General features: G+C 44.1%; 3 protein-coding genes across 3 annotated transcripts; 1 reads left to right on the top strand and 2 right to left on the bottom strand.

Moving 5' to 3' along the window:
• Positions 1–2,007: 2,007 nt before the first annotated feature.
• LOC123427689 (calcium-transporting ATPase 5, plasma membrane-type) lies at positions 2,008–16,818 on the bottom strand. The gene is made up of 34 exons (XM_045111798.1): positions 16,550–16,818; positions 14,509–14,625; positions 14,379–14,436; positions 10,500–10,600; positions 10,296–10,427; positions 10,120–10,209; positions 9,712–9,781; positions 9,385–9,455; positions 9,227–9,310; positions 9,073–9,150; positions 8,911–8,982; positions 8,400–8,483; positions 8,219–8,301; positions 8,039–8,147; positions 7,901–7,956; positions 7,779–7,821; positions 7,603–7,686; positions 7,340–7,477; positions 7,150–7,215; positions 6,974–7,072; positions 6,293–6,403; positions 6,051–6,218; positions 5,315–5,374; positions 4,969–5,130; positions 4,409–4,525; positions 4,201–4,299; positions 3,965–4,102; positions 3,673–3,773; positions 3,340–3,385; positions 3,129–3,263; positions 2,928–3,035; positions 2,727–2,818; positions 2,541–2,632; positions 2,008–2,320 (listed from the first exon to the last, which is right to left on the bottom strand). Exons 1-34 carry the CDS (start codon positions 16,685–16,687, stop codon positions 2,271–2,273), a joined length of 3,252 nt encoding a protein of 1,083 aa, XP_044967733.1. The 5' UTR covers positions 16,688–16,818; the 3' UTR covers positions 2,008–2,270.
• LOC123427691 lies at positions 10,855–11,494 on the bottom strand. Its single transcript, XM_045111800.1, has 2 exons — positions 10,962–11,494; positions 10,855–10,922 (listed from the first exon to the last, which is right to left on the bottom strand). The coding sequence occupies exons 1-2, from the start codon at positions 11,440–11,442 to the stop codon at positions 10,891–10,893; spliced, it is 513 nt and encodes a 170-aa protein (XP_044967735.1). The 5' UTR covers positions 11,443–11,494; the 3' UTR covers positions 10,855–10,890.
• On the top strand, positions 11,556–13,269 carry LOC123427690 (L10-interacting MYB domain-containing protein-like). The gene is made up of 2 exons (XM_045111799.1): positions 11,556–11,898; positions 11,989–13,269. The coding sequence occupies exons 1-2, from the start codon at positions 11,650–11,652 to the stop codon at positions 12,481–12,483; spliced, it is 744 nt and encodes a 247-aa protein (XP_044967734.1). The 5' UTR covers positions 11,556–11,649; the 3' UTR covers positions 12,484–13,269.
• Positions 16,819–17,239: the final 421 nt, after the last annotated feature.

The following is a 17,239-nucleotide window of genomic DNA, read 5'->3' as shown; positions in this document are numbered from 1 at the left end:
TGTCCACTGAACCGACGATCCCCCGAATGCTAAGCGAAAACGGAACGGAAACGGCCGGTGTAGTGTAGCTGGCCCCGAACACAGGGCCATCTCTATCCTGTGGCGGCGAGGTATATAGCCTCTACCGACGCCGTGGCCGGATCCATGGCCGATGGACTCTCTCCCGTATTCCATTGGTCTTTTAACTGTCACTAGCTTAGACGGGAAGGAAGGATGCCCCTATCCCCGTCCATACAACGAACCAAGGGTATGGTTGCAGGGATATCCTTTGAGGGGCAGAGATAGTCCTTCTATGCAAGGAATGCCATCAGTGGTGAGCTAGACAAAAATGAATGAGGGACGAAACGTAAAATACAAGGATTTGGGGAAGGGGGGGCAAAAGCTAAAAAAATCATCTAAGCCCTTACATATTTTTTCTTTACAAACATGTTCAATATTGGAGGGGCCACAGCCCCCAAAAGCCTACATAGCTCTGCCGTTGGATGTCACCTGTTTAAATTCGAGAGGAGGAAGGACAGGGGCAGCCAGATGTTAAGAATATTTTCCCAAAATGGGGATGGGGTCAACCGCGAAAAATGGGAGGATCGCGGCATTCACCCCGCGTGCGGTGTTGTGCTCACTGGTCGGCCGCTCCTCTCCTTCCTCCACGCCGCCGGCTGCTCCTCTCCTTCCTCCACGCCGTCGGCCGCTCCTCATCTACCTCCGCGCCGACGCTCCTCTCCTTCCTCCGTCACCGGCCGCTCGTCTCCTTCCTCCGCGTTGTCGAGGTGGAGAAGGATTCCCCGGCAAGCGGCACAACTGTACGCTGAAGGTTCTCTGCATCCTTATCCATCAAACCAAACACAACATGGGATAACACCACCCTTTCGATCAAACAAAAAAATGGCTATCTCTAACCATGTGGTTGAGGATGCCCTCAACCACCCTAGTATGTCCGTGCAACCAAACGCATCCCAAGTAACAACTATTGTTCATGATGGTGTGTATGTAGTTGGAGCGAGTTGTCATGATGGTGTTTATTTAGTTCTCATTGTCGGATTGTTAGCTTTTGGTTATATGCGCCCTAGTTATATGCATGGGCTGAGCTTTGTGCATCATGTTTTATATTTGCTTTGTGCTACACTTAATAAAGTCAATAAAAGTGCCGTTTGTCAAAAAAGCCTGATCAGTTTTAAATCACATCAAGTGGAAACGATCAGATACTATCCAAAGCTGCAGAGCATCGAAGGGTCAAAACTACGTGATCGAATGTTCGGACAAGGATGAGCGCTGCAGTTATTAGTATCAGAAGAGACCCAAACACCAGAAGCGTGACCACAACAGGTCTAGAGCTGGCCTCCAATCTTCACATTTTCTCCGTGTGAGAGAACCCCGAGCTGTTAAAACGTCAACAATTGCTGCGGGATCCGGCTGCTACGCTGCATACCTTGCACCTTTCGGCAACTTCTTGGCTGTTTTTCATCACAACTTCGTCAACAGAATATGTAGATTCATTGATCTTGTCCTGCTGTCGTCCATAGTTCTCGCCCGTGAGCAGCACAAGGAACACGCCTACACTGCTGCACATGTGTGAACAAAAAGTTGACAAATAGTATCGCGTTCGAGTCTGTGTCAACAGCACGTGAACGCCAAGGACGAACGAACATATGTGATAACACATGACTCTAACTCCACTTTCAACGTGTGTGGCGTAGCACGTGTTCCTCTGAACCCAACGAATCCAGCACATATACCTGCTCCCGCCGTGTCACCTCGAACCAGCACCAGAACGCAACAACACAGCAAATGCATCATGGCTTAGCGTCAAGGCATTGCATACTGATCTTCAGAATTGATTGATTCGTTCCGATTTTGACAACACTCTTGAGGTTTTGAAATAGTTTTGCAGCCAAAGTTGTCTTGAATCCAGCTCTCACAGAACGAAATGGCTCCATGCACTGCCACAAAGAAGACAGTGTGCACAGAAAATGGCAGAGCAGAATAACAAACTAACTGGGAAAGCAAACAGAAGACAAACTGTTATAGTGCTCCATTCCAGCATCCATTTTAAGCTAAATCCCAGCTTCCAAGTCATCAGCCACAAGGGGGGCACTGTCAGGCGTGTTGTTGAAGATAGCGTGGCAAATCCCCAAAAGTGAGAGCCCTAATATTATCCACTTCAAACCTAGTGTATTTACAAATCCAAATCACCAGATAATTACAGCCCCGACGATCGTGTTAAAACTCCACGCAAAAACTGCAAAGGTCCTCCTCGACGCCAGCCCGTCACTTCACACCACCTCGATGTGCTTCACACCGTCGTCTTCCTTCGCATCACCAGCTGCACAACATGGAAAATTATGTGAGGCATGATCAGCATGGAAGATATGCAAGGATAGTTTTTCGCAACGACAAAAGAAGATGCACGAGGATAGCGGGCCAACGTCAACATGAAGTCGCAAAGACAAAAGAAGATGCGCGAGGATAGCGGGCCAACGTCAACATGAAGTCAAGCCTAGGCAAGGAAAGAAAGAAAGCACGCGATGTGGAACATAACATACCCTCTTTCTTGGCTGGGCAGCAGCAAGAGAACATATCTAACAACGGACGGTCTGCAACAGGGATAAGCTTTCCCACGAGTGCTAACGGCCAGCTGAACAAAGAAGAGGAAAATCCCATCAGCTAAAGTTGTAAACGGAGGTACAAGATATATATGTTCTGTTTCATGAACTTAAATAGACTTATACCTGATAAAAGCAAGACCTATGGACACCAACCACAGCTGCCAGCTCAATCTGACTGTTGTCGTGAACTTACCAAGAAACTCGATGATAAGCACCTGCACATATATAAATATACAGGAATGAGCAAATGACAATAGCAAAACGAAGATCACTTCATGTGGCATAAAGAACCCCACAAGAACTACTTCTGCGCCCTTTTCTTACCTGGAGCACAACCGTTATGGCTATAATGGCAATGAAGAGGCGGTTCCCTGCAATACCCTTGAAAATATTCAGCTCATCTGGTTTCCGAGCGTTGAACTCACTGAACACCTGCAGAAGACAAGATTATGGGTTATGTTTAACCCCGTCATATCAACTGTATGTTATTTCTGAGTCAGACTAGAGCAAAAGTCAATGACTCACTTGACAGAGAACAAATGTGTTGAATATGAAGGTATTTTTCAGCATTTCAGCATGCGCTGGGTTGTCATGTTCCAACCGTAGAAGGCTCAGGCCCTTGAAGTTGAGAGTAAGGAGGATTGCAACTTGATAGAAAGCCTGAAGAAACAATATGTTAGGCTGCAGAATGACCACAGATATCATGAAGAGTGAAATGCATGCATCTATAGCATACCATTATGAGCAAGTTTCTCCACATGATATTTGTTATCAAAGGCTCCCTGCAAACAACAAGGTCAGGACAGCGTCAGCATGCAGAAAGCAAACTTTGTTGGCACAAGCGTATGCAACAAGGTCAGGACTGCTACATCTGATCTATCTAACAAGAAAAGGAAGAAAAACGTTATCTATTCATGCACTATACCTACTTCACATAGTGGGATACACAAACATGTGTTATCAGGGATATTCGCAAATCACTTCCAACCATGAAGTTTGCCAGATAAGAGGTCTTAAATTATGCCGAAACCAAGGAAGATATTTGCAACAATAGCTCAAGAGAACAAACCTCCGTCCAACCGGTGCTCTCTCCATAAGATGGTTGTTAGGTGGCTCAGTCGCCAATGCAAGCGCTCCCAGAGTGTCCATGATTAGATTAACCCAAAGCAACTGTAAACAAGGGAGGCAAGAGCATACAATATTACCCATTATTACAGAAACTGGAACGAGCAATTCATGTCAACTTATAAGCGGTTTAGAACACCAGCAGAAAGAAAATACCCTTAAAACGAACTACAGTGAGACGTTAAAAAAATAGCCTTGAAAAACAACTTTGTCCAGTGATCTGGAAGAATTCGAACCTGGACAGCATTCAGTGGCACGTCACCAGAACTGACAGCAGAAACTACATTAATTATCAAGGCTGCAACGTTGACGGTCAGCTGGAACTGAATGAATTTCTGAATGTTTGCATAAACTGAACGTCCCCATCTTACAACCTAAATCCAGAAACAAATATCAGATGTTGCCATAGCGGAGGATAATGAGAGAAAACAATTTCTGCTAAAAATAATCAATGAGGACACAACGTACATACCCTAACGAGTGTAGCAAAATTGTCATCCAAGATAATAATATCAGAACTCTCCTTAGCAACTTCAGTTCCCTGGATGCCCATCGAGAGACCAATGTCGGCCTATAAATTCAAAATTGTGTAAGTAATAACGGATGCTGGTTCTTGAACATATCATGAAGATTGCTTCACAGCTGATGCAAAACAAAATGAATATTAGCCATTCACAAACCTCATGCAGTGCCGGCGCGTCGTTTGTGCCATCACCAGTTACAGCAACAACATGACCTCTGCTCCTGAGTGCCTTAACAAGTAAAAGTTTATCATTCGGGGAAGACCTCCCCATAACCTGCGACAATGTACAGAGAGTACACTTAATTGAAAGGGCAAAGTAGAAATGATATGCAAAACATAAGGCAATTGGTATAAACTAAACACATGGAAACATCAAATTAAGCCAAAATAGCACAATAATTTTAATCACGGAAAAAAACATTGTTCACTCGTGCCAAGAACTGTGTGTTCTATATTTCTGCATATCCTAACATTTTAGCGCATGATGGGAGGCATAGACAAAATCAAAACAAACATAACCCAAGAGATTTAGGTAAATAAAGAGTGTGCGCCAAATCATCTCCACTACTGCATCTATGCATGCCCAGAAAGTGAACGATTGGTATTACACTTGCTGGTTTGGCACGTAGTGCACACTGACAGTTAAACTGTAGTTTCTTACAAGGTCGTATCCACTGAAATAAACATGATACAAGTAATGGAGGAGGATAAACATACAGAAATTTTGTCGGCAACTTCCTCCCTTTCCAAATCTGTCAACTCCCGAAACGTCTTCCCTTCAATGATGGTTGGCTCTGATACGTTAGGATCAGTAAGAATACCACATTCCAAGGCAATTGCTCTGGCAGTTTGAAGATTATCCCCAGTGACCATGCGGACCTAGACATTTAAAAAACAAACTGAATACAAGATATCCAGAAAAACACTTGGCTAACATAGCTAGTACAAAACTAAGTTATGGAACTCATCAAATGACGACCGTCTAGGCATATGGTATACAGTTACTAAGATATGGCAGAAACTAGCGTACGGTCACCGACTCGCGCAAGAATATAAGAAATACCTTAATGCCAGCTGCCGTACACAAGCGGATAGAATCTTGAACTCCTGGGCGGCAGGGATCCTGTAAGTGAATTAGTTGTAAATTCTTACAAACCAATGAGGGTCTAAATGGTCCATGACTTACAAAGGCTGTTACTAGATATCAGTACAGTAATCATTAAGCAAGAAACAAAAGAGAGTGGCCTCATGCAAGTTATACATATGCTGGTATCGCTTATAGATTTGGTAGAAGGACATGCTTATTGTACATGCAAAATTTCAATAAATGTTACAAAAATATCACTACGCAAGAAATACAAAGTAATGATCTCATGTATGTGGCAAAAATGTTATGATAACTAGAAATGTCACTATAGTTACTAGTACAGGCTTCTGCATTACTACCATCAAAATTTCACGAATTAAGAGCAATCCTGATGGTTCTGTGTCTAAAGAGCAGCAAGCAGATGCCCAACAGTATTTCTTTTTCTATAGCTTTTACTCGTGATTTTAGCATGTAATTGTTTGAGATATGGGTAGTACTTATCCAGAAGAACAGTTTACTAGAAACAAATTGGATACAGAGGGTCTGAGAGAGAGAGGAAGTAATGCCAGTAGAACTAGTAACGTGCACGTATGCAATCGCAAACAATGATATCAAACCACTAATCACACATCTAGGAGAGCTGAGCCATCGAAATAATTATAACCCATTAATAGTCAAGGCTAATAGCTTAAAATGCAGGTTTGCTACTTACCTTTATTCCCACAATACCAAGCATAATCAGGTTATCTTCGGGTAATACCCAGTCAGCCCTCTGGTCCTCCTTCGGAACATCACTCATCTCACAAGGTCTGTATGCAAAGGCGACACAGCGAAGGCTAGCAACAGCCATGTCCTCAATGAATTTCTTGAACTCAGCAGCCTTAAACAGTAATTAGTTAGTTAGTTAGTTGCAACCATACTGTACTTAAGCAAATGATGGGAATTTGAAGTTACTTTCTCAGGAGTCATTGAGTGATTTGAACCATCCATGTCAACCCAACTAGTGCATGATTCCAAAATAAGTTCAGCAGCTCCTTTCCAGTATACATGAACCTCAGAGTCACCCTCCAGAAAGAAAGAAAAATGCATTACTTGAGGAGGTCAGAGATAACACATTAGCAGCCAATTGAGCAGATATTCATTTATGGTCTATAACTCTCTTGATATTAAATTTTCAACAAAGAGGAGGTCGGAGATAACACATTAGCAGGCAAATGAGCAGATATTCATTTATGGTCTATAACTCTCTTGAAGGAAGCAGGAAAGATGTACATGGTTACTCATAATTGTGAGTAACCATGATATTAGATACAATTCACCTGTTCCTACAGCCCCCCCCCCCCCCCCCTCCCCTTGTGGAACATCTCTAACAAACAAAGGGTACTGAGTACTGACATAGAATCATAGAAATGGTACAATTTTATCAGCCCAAACCATTAGCAGTACAACTACCTATAGGATGGACACAGATGCTATTTGGCCTATTAGCAAAGTATAAATTCAGCAATGGTTCATTGAAAGGGCAATCAAATTTTTTTCGCAAGACATGTCATGCAAAGTTACCAGACAAGGAATTTGCCGAGGACAAGATAAAAAGTTAAGGAAATTGTCATTACTGCAGATAAAATGAATTACCACTTGCACAGCAACCCCGCCTCGCTTTTTCTCTGAATTGAATGGGAAGACTTGAAGAATGGAGGATTTCGATCTTGTTTCACTGAATTTCATACCAAGCTGTAGAATATACAGATCATGGTTACCAAGCAGGAGACACAGAGAATATAGGCTGACGCTACTACGAGAAGCCATACCTGCAACCCCCAAGAGAGTATAGCCTTTTCAGTTGGTGATCCAGTAACCTCTGGAGCTTGACCACCCTGTGACATCAAACAGAAGTCAGTAGGCACACACAGCTGAACCATAACATGAGAAAGGAAGAAGAACATGTTCAGATTCCTGGATGAAAAGGTGCATGTACATAAATTATAAGTATAGGCTGACCTCAGGCTCAAATATGCTTCCGGATGTATTCTGAGCAATTCCTTCAATAATCATTGTTGACACGGGAGCAGATAGCTTCTGAGTGTTATCTGGAGGATCCATCTTCTCTCCACCAAAGTATGCCTCAACAACAGTCATCTTAATAGTGACAATGAAGAAAGGGGAAAGGAGTCAAGGCCAGAGCATATTTGAGAAATCACAAATCCAACTGTGGAATTTCCATGTAGTAAGACGAGGACAATACTAAAAAAATAGCTTTCCACCTGATTTAAAGTTAATGTTCCAGTCTTGTCACTGCAAATTGTTGTTGCGGAACCCATTGTCTCACATGCAGAAAGTCTCCTGACCTATAACATAAGGTTGGAAGAATGCATGAGACCGGCTGTTACGACAAGGAACACAGCAAGTAACACAACACAAGCAAGCAATGGCAACATACCAGAGCTTTATCCCTCATCATTTTGCGCATCGAAAAGGCGAGCCTGACAAAAATATGCAGTGTAACTGGCTAAGTGACTGCTAGTATGTTACGAGAAAATTACAAATTAAATTTATGCTTACGTCAATGTGACAGCCAATGGTAGTCCTTCGGGAACAGCCACAACCACAATTGTGACCTAATTACATCCCAAGATCATTAAGATAACAGAAACTGTAAAAAGCAAGTCGGCAGTCCTGAATACTAGATTGAATACCTACCGCCACTGTGAAGATTTTAACTACTCCACGTATTGTCTCGCCGACACCCATCTTTCCTTTCACGTATTGTGGAGAGCCATCCGGATTGTACGTATGCCCAGTGAAATACCTAGAAGAAAACAAGGTGACAGAAATAAGCCACAAAGCTAGTTCGCCAAATTAAACTATGCATCAACATACCTGGCCAAGAGGACAACGAGAACAGCGACAGCAACAGAAAGTCCAATTATTCCAATGAAGGTAGCAACACCATTCAAGCGAACCTACTCCAGAACAATAAGATCATGCCAATTCATACGATCAAAAAAAGGAGTCAACACATGAAGTCATGCATAGGCTAATAACAAGTACAGGATCAAACCTGTAAGGGTGTTTCTTCACCAGAGTCTTCAGATATGCTTGCCATGAGTAGCCCCCATTCAGTGTTAATACCAACAGCGGTCACCTGGGTAACATACAGTAGATTCCCCATGATCAATAATCTATTGCAATACATACCTCACTAGCATAGTACCACGTACATATGTTACGAGTTACTACAGCACCCAAAAAACAACTATACTTGAGCCCAGGCGGACTCAGGTTGGCCAAAAAGAGACTAGCCCAACCCACCATGAATGAAAAAAAAATGCCACTCTTTAAATGTGAGAAATGTGAGTTATAGTATCACAATACCTTCTCTCTCTTTTTTCAGGAACTAAAATGTTTCAAGCAAGATCAAATTAATAACTTAATCTAATATGTCCCACAGGAAAACTATGAATTGAGATTACTGCACTTCTACTTCACACCACAAACTCAAAGTACAGAAAGTTTCAGAAGCTGAAAGGAGATACACATTTTCTCCATTTGGTATATACAGACAGACTCACCAGCATTGTACCATAGCCATCGGCGACTTTGCAACCCGACATTAGAAAAGGTGACTTCTGGTCTTTGTTTACCTTCAACAAGCAACCAGCTTGCAGTGTCAGCTTAATACTTTGACTAAACTTGTTCTAAAAGGCAAAAGGCATACGAAGGTAACTACTCACTATTTTGCTTTCGCCTGTCATGCTTGATTCATCTATGGAGAAGGAGTGACCACTAATAAGGACTCCATCAGCAGGTACCTGACACAGAAATTAGATTAGCACCTTGTATTACTAAACTGCTTGCAACCAAAATAAAGAAGAATGGCATTCGTACCTGGTCACCAATCTTGAGGGGCACTACATCTCCAATAACCAAATCATAAATTGATACCTTGATTCGCCTTCCACCTCTCACAACCTGACCGAGAACATCTGAGACGTTATTCAGGAAAGAAAAAACAATTTACAACAAGATAAGTCTAAAGTTTTAACCTCCAATTGAATGTTCTGTTTCTCCTCATTCAAGTTTTGGAACTGCAACGATTGTTTGTAGTCACTGGTAGCTGGACAATATAGTGAGCCGTTAATAATAAATGCCAAGTAACATGTCAAAGATAAGTTTCAGGAATACATGCTGTGACTGCATCACTTTCAAACACTTCTTATTTTTCTTATTAGGTACTGATCTATAGTGTCTAAGGAATTTAGACAACTGGCAAGTGTAAGTTAAAGGACAGACCCTTCTAAACGTTGATATATTTATTATAATTGCTCTCACAGAAATAACCAGAAAACGGAAAGATGTCTGTGGTGGCATACCTGTAACAAAAATAACAAGGAGTACAGCAAAGGCAATGCTCGCCCCATCATACCAACCTTCTTTTATCCCCTAGAAACCAAAAAAGTTGTAATGGGAGTCATAAACTCATAGCAAGACACAAGAATGGTGATGAGCCATCTAGTTAATGGTAAACGGCCAAGCAAAGAGCAAAACCTAAATGTAAACAAGTTACAAGTATGGTTTTGTTTCCGTACAATAAGTCATGAAAATTGCATACAGTACAAGGAATGATGCTGGAGCAATATTATGCTAAAGAATAGATGAACTAATGATGCAACATGTTTAGGTTACAAGCACAAGTCATGAAAAATGCATATAGTACAAGGAATGATGCTGTATCAACACGCAGAAGTAAAGAACAGATGAACTAAAGATCCAACGCACACCTCTGTATATATGCCCAAGGCCAATGAAACCGCAGCGGCGACCATGAGGATGATGAGTGTCAAATCTTTACATGCATCCCACACGAAGGCCTAAATAACAGTGAGAACACACCAAAAGTGAGCCTTCAGGACAGAAGACAGCAATTGTCATACTAATATAAAAGAACCACTCATACCATATAGCTTCTCCCTTTCTTACGAGGGTACGTGTTTGACCCGAATGCATTTTTTCTCGCATCAATATCAGAGTCATCTCCACTGATCCCCTTGTCAGGGTCTGTCTTTAGCATATTTGCTAGCCCTGAAATCTGTAGGGAAAGTTACGAGACGCAAACTATGACAGAAAAGTGTAAAGCGCAGTGACAACAGAATTAGCTCACCCCTTCATACTGCTGTAGAGCAGAGTAGTTATGATCTCTGGTCAGTGCCGTCAGCTGATCTTCCTTAATTCCAAAGCCAAGTGCACCATCCGCATGTGCTTCTGCAAAAATCACCATTGAAGCAATTATATCAGAAATTCATGAAACTGATCTGTACACCCCTTGATTATAGTCTGAGGGGGTGTTTGTTTCAGCTTTTGGTGGCTTTCCACGAAAAAAAGCCAACAAAGCTCACCAAACAGCCTAGCTTAGCTATTGGCTTTGACAAAGCCGGCCTCTCCATTGCACGTAGGAGAGAAAGCACCCCGAGACGTGCTTTCCGTGGCTTTCCTTCGCTTCCCGCAAAGTGATCCGAACCGTTTTGTATAAGGGACATTTCGTTCTAAGGAAATTACAACCGAATGCCACTCGAATTTTTCCCACAGCCCCACCAGTTACGAGTCACGACCGCACGCGCTCGACCGCTCCCTGCCTCCACCCCACCAGTCCCTTCCACGAACACCACGCGCCCGACGCATCCTCCTAGGGTTCCTCCTCCCGCCGCCGCCGCCTCGTCTACTCCTCCCGCCGGCGAGCGGCGCACCTCCTGGCGGCGAAGACCTTCTCCCTCCGTCGCCATCCTCCCGTCCCCGCCGTCCTCGAAGTGGCACGCAGTCCTCCCGTCGCCGACAGCACGAACTCCGCCGCCGGCCTCCCGTCCCCTCCTCTCTGCTTCTCCCGGCCTCGTCGTCCGCCGCGGAGGGATCCCCGCCGTGCTAGCTCGCCGCTGCTCCCTCCTCCCTGCCGGATTCGTCCACCTCCCTGCCGGATTCGTCCACAGCCCTGCCGGATTCGTCCACCTCCCTGCCGGATTCGTCGTCGGCCTCAGGTATAGCTCCCGTCCCCTCCTCTCTGCTTGTACTGCTTGGGCTCCCATAGATGCTAGGACTTGCTTGGCCTCCATAGATGGGATAGGAACAGCAAGTACTTGCCGCCTCCATTTGTTTGTAGCTAGTTTATTTGTTTGTAACAGCAAGTACTGGGATAGGAACAGCAAGTACTGGCCTCCATCTGATGTTTATTTGTTTGCTGTAATTTTGATAGAAACTAGTGAAGAAACAATGTTGCCACTTGGGATGCATACCGTGTTAGAGTGTTTTGCGACATTTGTATGGAAGAAGTGAACAACAACAACAGGGATGGGGGCTGCTTGAGTAAAAAAGGCTATGAAAATCTGGAGAGAAAATTTTATGAGAAAGTAGGAGAGAAGCTAGTGAGGAAACAATTTAAGAACAAATGGGATCAGTTGAAAAAGGAGTACACGTGGTGGATGGAATTGCTAAATGCAACCGGACTAGGCTGGGATCCCCAAACAAAAACCATGGATGCAGATGATGATTGGTGGAAAATTCACCTAGAGGTAATTTATCATGTTTTGAACTATCTTTCTTCCTGTCTAGTTTTTGCTCAAATAATTGGACTCATGTATCTATTCTGTTATTATTTTCAGATGCGCCCCGATCATGCAAAATTTAGGAACGGGCCACCTCCCAATTTGGAGCAGCAAGATGTTATGTTTAGGAAGGCACATGTCACCGGAGAATCAGCGGCCATTGCTGGACAGGAAACAGGAGGGGGCAAGGAAGCTCCAATATTGCTTGAGGATGATCGTGGTACCTCCTCCAAAATAACAGGAAAGCGCAAGTTTGGTGCTGGAGAAGGCAACGAAAAAGAGAGCCCATTTTTCACGGTTTACAACAATGCTCTCAACACACTTGTTTCAAGGAATGAAGGTAGTTCTTCCACCAAGGCTGACAAGGTCCCAACTATGAAGGAGTTTTTAGCGACGGTTCGGGAGTGTGGAGTGAGTGAAGGAACTGACATCATGTTCACAGCAAGCAAGCTTGCCATGAACAGGGATTCAAGAGAGGTGTTTGCAGCATTTGCAACAAATGAGGGGAGGCTCGATTGGCTGCAGCGTACACATGCTGAGATGAACAAGTAGATGAGTCATGTATTATGTGTATCATTGTTGTATTTCTCAAGACTATCTGTATGAACCACCATTGTATTTCCTTATTCTGTGAACCTTTGCTTATTGTTGTGTGAAACATTGATGTATTCGAATAATGAACCTATTCTATTTGAACCTGTTATGTTTTGTTGCTTGTTGCATGTCTACTATTTGTTCAATGTACAATATGGTTGTTGCATGTATGCTATTTGTCCAATGTTCTATATGGTTGTTGCATGTGTACTGGTTTTTGACATGTTCTATTTTCTTGTTGTCTAGATGGATGATGGTGGCACTGAAAGTGATGAAGAAATTGAGAAGACGCGTCATCTTCTTGGATTGGCGCGCGACATGGCTGTGTTGGGCTACTATGGTAACCTCTATTGCGAGAAGTATTTGAATAAGGCACCTAAGAGGATTCCACAACAAACTGGGCTTGAATGGGTTAATGAACATCTTGGAAATAGAAAAAGATGCTACAAGATGTTTAGGGTGTATCCAGATGTGTTCCATAAATTGCATGACCTTCTAGTTTCTAGCTATGGGTTAGAATCAAGTGTTTTCATGTCATCTCTAGAATCCCTAGCTATGTTTTTATGGATGGTTGGAGGGCCACAGTCAGTTAGACAAGTTGAGATTACTTTTAGTCGTTCAACTGAAACAATTTCTCGGAAGTTTCACATGGTTCTGAATTGCTTGTACAAATTGGGTAAGGATAACATAAAACCAGTAGATCGGAATTTCAAGGATGTGCATCCAAGGCTTCAAGATCCACGCTTTTGGCCTCATTTCAAAGATGCCATTGGCGCCATAGATGGCTCATATATTCCTGTTGAAGTTCCCGAAGATGAGAAGGTTAACCACACTGGAAGGCATGGATACACATCACAGAATCTGCTAGCGATATGTGACTTCGATCTGAGATTCACATTTGCTGTTGCTGGTTGGCCTGGTTCAGTACATGATACACGCATTCTCCAACGGAGCATCGAAAAGTATCCAGTCGAATTCCCGACCCCTCCTGGTGGTAATATTCTCTATGATTATTCACATGACTCTACTGCACATGCATTGCTATTTATTTGATTCTGATTGTCACATTTCCTTTTATGCCCAGATATGTACTACCTTGTTGATTCAGGTTATCCAAATAGGAAGGGATTCCTAGCTCCTTTTAAGAACAACACGTACCATATCCCAGATTTTCGCCGAGAAGGGCGACCAACAAAAAGAGAAGAACTTTTCAACTTTCTACATTCATCGCTTCGGAATGCTATTGAGCGTGTTTGACATGAAAGCAAGGCGTGAACGCATTGCTACCGAAGTGTTCGATTCGAGAAGAAGATGATCTACTCATGCTAGCTAGTTATTATGTGTAACGTTATTGACATGTAGTTTGAATTAATATATATTAATTATGGACAATATTCTATTTGTGTAATGGTACGATATGTATTTTGGACAAATCTATATCCTACTAATATTTTTTTTTAATGCTATGTATTACTCGGAACTCTAAGGGTACGATATTCTATTTGTGTAATGGTACTCGGAACTCTAAGGGTATTTTAGACATATCCTCGATCCACAGCTAGACAGCCAGCCAAGTCGCCAAACAGTGACATTCAGATAAGCAGCTTTCCCTGCACAACAGCTTTCCCTTCACAGCCACAGCCACAGCCAGCCAGCCACAGCCCAAACAAACAGGCCCTGAATTCAGTGCGCATTCAGATGACTAGTATTGAATGACATATAGTACATATTAGTATGTTCCTACAAAGCATTATTAAATTGTTTGCTTGGAATGCTCAAAGGAGCAAACCCAAACGACGATTGTACAGAGCACAGGCAGGACTGGTAAGCAGGTAGGTGAGAAAATAAACTACCTGGTACGTCCTTTGTCTGAGAACCAAGTCGAGCTGCTTCTTTGAAGCGGAATGCAGCCTGAACAGGGAAATTAAAAAATCAGCATAAATCAACTAAATGAAACAAAAAGAATACATGATGGTACAATACCCTGATAACATGAGCTTGTGCACGAATTTTTCTTATGACTTCCTCCTTTTGCGCCTCTTTTTTCAAGTCCAATGTGTATCTGAATCGCCTTGATGCATTCAGGACAAGAGCTGCTTGCTGCAGTGGACGAGAGACAAAGGGATTACATTCAGAACAGTCCACAAGATCAGCACTCAATAGCAGAAAGAATCGATGTGTCCAGTCTCCTAAAAAGGGAAGCTCCAGTTGCTGTCAGCACCCGGCAAAGACCACATTGCACTAGCCCTGAATATTGAATGTTTTCTGGATGACCATAAACAAGGTGAACATCCTAATCAAATCTTGGCATATATTTCACAAAGAGAAACAGAAGCACTCATAAATAAAGGGTTGCACCACCAGCACAAACTTTGTGCCGAATACTGCGGCACTAAACTGGCGGGCTGAACACTGTGTCAGATACTCCAAAGTTTAAGCAGGTCCAATACAACTACACTTTTGGACACGACTGCAAATTTGTCCATGCAATGCTGGAAGTTGTTAGTTAGACGCAAACGCCAGTTTACATACAAAAGAATAATTATCAAAAGAACTGAAAAGGGTCACGGCCCTAATGACCAGCAACCACTTGTGCAGGTGGCTGGCAGGGCCCCCAGAGGGGATCAAATCATCCTACATCCACATGTTTCAACAAGGTCCAGCTAATCCTTTCTGTTCTTGCTAAATTTCTGAATGTGTCCGACAGTTGCGGGCCACTGGTCCCTAGTATAATAGAGCTTTATGAAAAGACCATCGCAAAGCAAATCTGAAGGAATCGGACATGACAACAACAGGTTGTGGCGTTTTCGAGAGGTATTTGGGAGTATGTACGAAATGAACGAACAGTGTATATACGGAATTGTAAACATTGTGAATCTGGGATGTTTGCAAAAGCTTTAGGACTGCTTGCCGACATGAATGGCGCAAATGTGGACACTCTCAACAGAAAATTGAATACTACGTCATCTGCACCAGTCTCGGACCCTACTGCTGAGTCAAACCTAGGCATGACTATTATGAAATTCGAGACGCCAGAACAAAATAATCTGCGCGAACGCTCCCGAGGCAAGCACGTCGGCAGCTCAAGCAATGCCACGGTTCGACGCGTGGCTACTCCACTCTACCAATCCAGAATATTATAATGCGCATCGACATCTACAGAGTTCTACTCCAAAATCGTCAGTATTCGGAAGAAAAATGCAAAAGCAAGAGAACAGTTCTAAAGCATTATTAAAAAAATGCGAGCGTATCTCTGAGAAAGGGAAGAGCGGCCCAAATCCAACGCAACTTCAGTCGGCGTCAAAGGCAACAGAACAGTTCGAAAGCACCGAGGGCACAACAACGCAAAGCCAGTGGAAGCGCGATTCGATTCCGAAACAGGCAAGCGAAGCTACTACTACCCTGAAACCAACCCAAACAAATGGCTCGGTGGGCTCTGCGCCCGCGCAATCGAATCGAAGAAGAGAGGCGGCCGGCTGACGCGTCCTGGTGGGCTCGGTGGAGGCGGAAAGCGGTGGGGAGGGGATATGATGGAGGTAAAATAATGGAGGGAAAGGGAAGCTAGTAAGTCCTGAATCTCAAGGCAAGCACGGATGCCAGAGGGGGAAACAGCATGAGAGTGGAAGCGTCGGAAGGAGAAAGCCCCGCTCCCGTCCCCCTAGCAGCCATCAAAAGCGAGGAAATCGACCTAAACATCTACTACACAGGTGCAGGCCCGAGCCCAGAATGCAGAGGCAAAGCCGCTGGATTCCGAACTTGTAAGCTAGGTTTAACATCAAACGGCCGACGAAACTCCGTATTTTTTGGAACTCAAAAAACCCTAGGCACGGCATGGAACCCCTGTAAAAAAACTGGGCAAATCTGGGGGGAAGCGAGAGGGAGAAACCCCCATGTTCCCTAAACGAGCGAGCAGTTCGGAAAGCAAAAAACACCCAAAATTCGCCGCCGCGCGCTCACACAACAGTCCAAGCGTATCAGGGGAAAGTAACAAGCGAAGGAGGGAGGAGGAGCGGCGGCGGCTCACCCTCCACTTTTTGAGGCGCTCGACGGGGGCGCCCTTGCCGGGGATGTCGAAGGGGTCGCTTCCTCCACCGCCGCCGCCGACGCTGCCCCAGCTGCCGCTCCGCCGCGCCCTGGCGCCGCCCGACGAGGACGACTCCATCCGCTCACGTGGCTTCCGTGGAGAAGGCAGGGGATATTTCCCGGCGAACAGGGCAGAGAGACGGAGGGAGAGGGCTTCTGTCTCTGGCGAGTTTCGCGCTGCCGTTACGAGCACTACCGCCCAACAGTAGTATCACGCCGGGGAGGGCGTGTCCGTCCACGCCTTTTATTATGGGCGGAGTGGGCACGAGCCTCGCTGTCCTTCCCTCCTGCTTCTCGAAATTTTGTTGACACACAAGGGCTCGTCGCCACGTACGGCGCAGGGTGTCCGTCCGCGCGTTCTATCCGGTGGCCCCGGTTCGTCAGCGTCAGAGGGTCTGTCTCCTTTTGAAATGGATGGGAGGCAATCGGCGTCCGCTTCTTCGATACGGAGTATTTCCGTATTAAAAATGAGATGGTAGGGGGAGGGGGAGACAGAGAGATGGATGGAAGTATACATACACGTGTAAAAAAACCAAACATACCAAAAAGAAAAACCTAAACATGTTATTGGTTCTGAGACTCTTTTATAGTTGGTTTTTTTTTTTAAGCCTGATACTCTTTTATAGTATGC

The sequence above is a fragment of the Hordeum vulgare genome, chromosome 2H, assembly GCF_904849725.1.
Source record: "Hordeum vulgare subsp. vulgare chromosome 2H, MorexV3_pseudomolecules_assembly, whole genome shotgun sequence".
Classification (NCBI taxonomy): Eukaryota; Viridiplantae; Streptophyta; class Magnoliopsida; order Poales; family Poaceae; genus Hordeum; species Hordeum vulgare.
Note: the sequence above shows the minus strand (reverse complement) of the source record. Positions and strands in the feature narration are given on the sequence as shown.